The sequence below is a fragment of the Mesitornis unicolor genome, unplaced genomic scaffold (assembly GCF_000695765.1).
Source record: "Mesitornis unicolor isolate BGI_N332 unplaced genomic scaffold, ASM69576v1 scaffold37876, whole genome shotgun sequence".
Lineage (NCBI taxonomy): Eukaryota > Metazoa > Chordata > Aves > Mesitornithiformes > Mesitornithidae > Mesitornis > Mesitornis unicolor.
Window position 1 is genome coordinate 393 of NW_010190942.1, and position 1168 is coordinate 1560.

Below are 1168 nucleotides of genomic sequence, written 5' to 3' on the forward strand. Positions count from 1 at the left end.
ACACCTGGTCCCGCGAGGAGGTGAACAAGCAGGCGGTGTTCGAGTTCGAGTCTGCCGCCCAGCAGTTCATGGTGAGCACCCTGCGCAAGGCCAAGAGGTTTCGCCCCAAGCAGCTCTGGGGCTTCTACCTCTTCCCCGACTGCTACAACCACGACTACAGCAAGAACAAGGAGAGCTACACTGGGCAGTGCCCGGACGTGGAGAAGACACGCAATGACCAGCTGGCGTGGCTCTGGAGGGAGAGCATGGCCCTCTACCCGTCCATCTACCTCGACCTGCTCCTGGCCTCCACTCCGAACAGCCGCAAGTTTGTGCGAGCACGGGTGATGGAGGCCATGCGCATCTCGCAGCAGCATCACGATGGCTACTCCCTGCCTGTCTTTGTCTACACCCGGCCCACCTATGTCCGCAAGCTGGATATGCTCAGCCAGGTAGGGCCGTGCTGCTGGGATGTCCTCATCCAGTGCTCCAAGCACCTGGGTCAGCCAAGGTGATCCCTCTGCCCGCATCCCATCCTGCCCCCTGATGCAGGGTGGCTCTGGAGGCTGGTGGCTGCCCTTGTAGTGTTCCCAGCACCCCTTGGTTTAGGCTGTCACCCCGTGGGGTGCAAAGCACCACACTTTGGCATGGGGCTGGGAGCTGCAGACCCCCCCAGCTCACCCCATCTGTGGGGCTATGACTGAGTGATGGGGTGCCACAAACACCCCCTCCTTGTACAGGCAGGGTGTCCGGCAACAGGACCGGCATTGATGGTCCCTGTCCCCAAGGAAGCACCCGGGAGGCAGCACACGATGGTCCTGGCAGCCAGGACCCTGGGGTACGTGAGCCCGCAGCCTTCCCGCTGTGCTGGCTTAGCCCCCAGGGATGAGGGTGGTGGTGGGGAGCCTCTCCCCAAGGAGCTGGGACAGTCCCCTCTCCCCATGGCCCAGAGCAGAGACGGGGTCTTGACTGCCAGATCGCACACTGTGCTCTTTGGGGTGCACCATGCTGGGGGTGTGGGTGCTGTGTGGGCTCTGGGGGTGCTAACCAGGCTCTGTCCCCACAGCCAGACCTGATCTCCACCATCGGAGAGAGTGCGGCGCTGGGTGCAGCTGGGGCCATCTTGTGGGGTGACACGGACACCATCAAAAACCGGGTAGGTTTGGGGTCATTGTGCCCTTGAGGAGGT

At 62.8% G+C, this 1168-nt stretch overlaps 1 protein-coding gene across 1 annotated transcript in view; it reads left to right on the plus strand.

Annotated features, from left to right (window-relative positions):
• The window catches only part of LOC104542325 (hyaluronidase-2-like), a gene marked incomplete at both ends in the record, with an annotated part of 1522 nt that extends 387 nt beyond the window's left edge, over positions 1 to 1135 (plus strand). Inside the window, 2 exon segments of the mRNA XM_010186584.1 lie at positions 5 to 431; positions 1046 to 1135. Coding sequence (XP_010184886.1) covers positions 5 to 431; positions 1046 to 1135 — 517 coding nt within the window.
• Between the last annotated feature and the right edge of the window lie 33 nt (positions 1136 to 1168).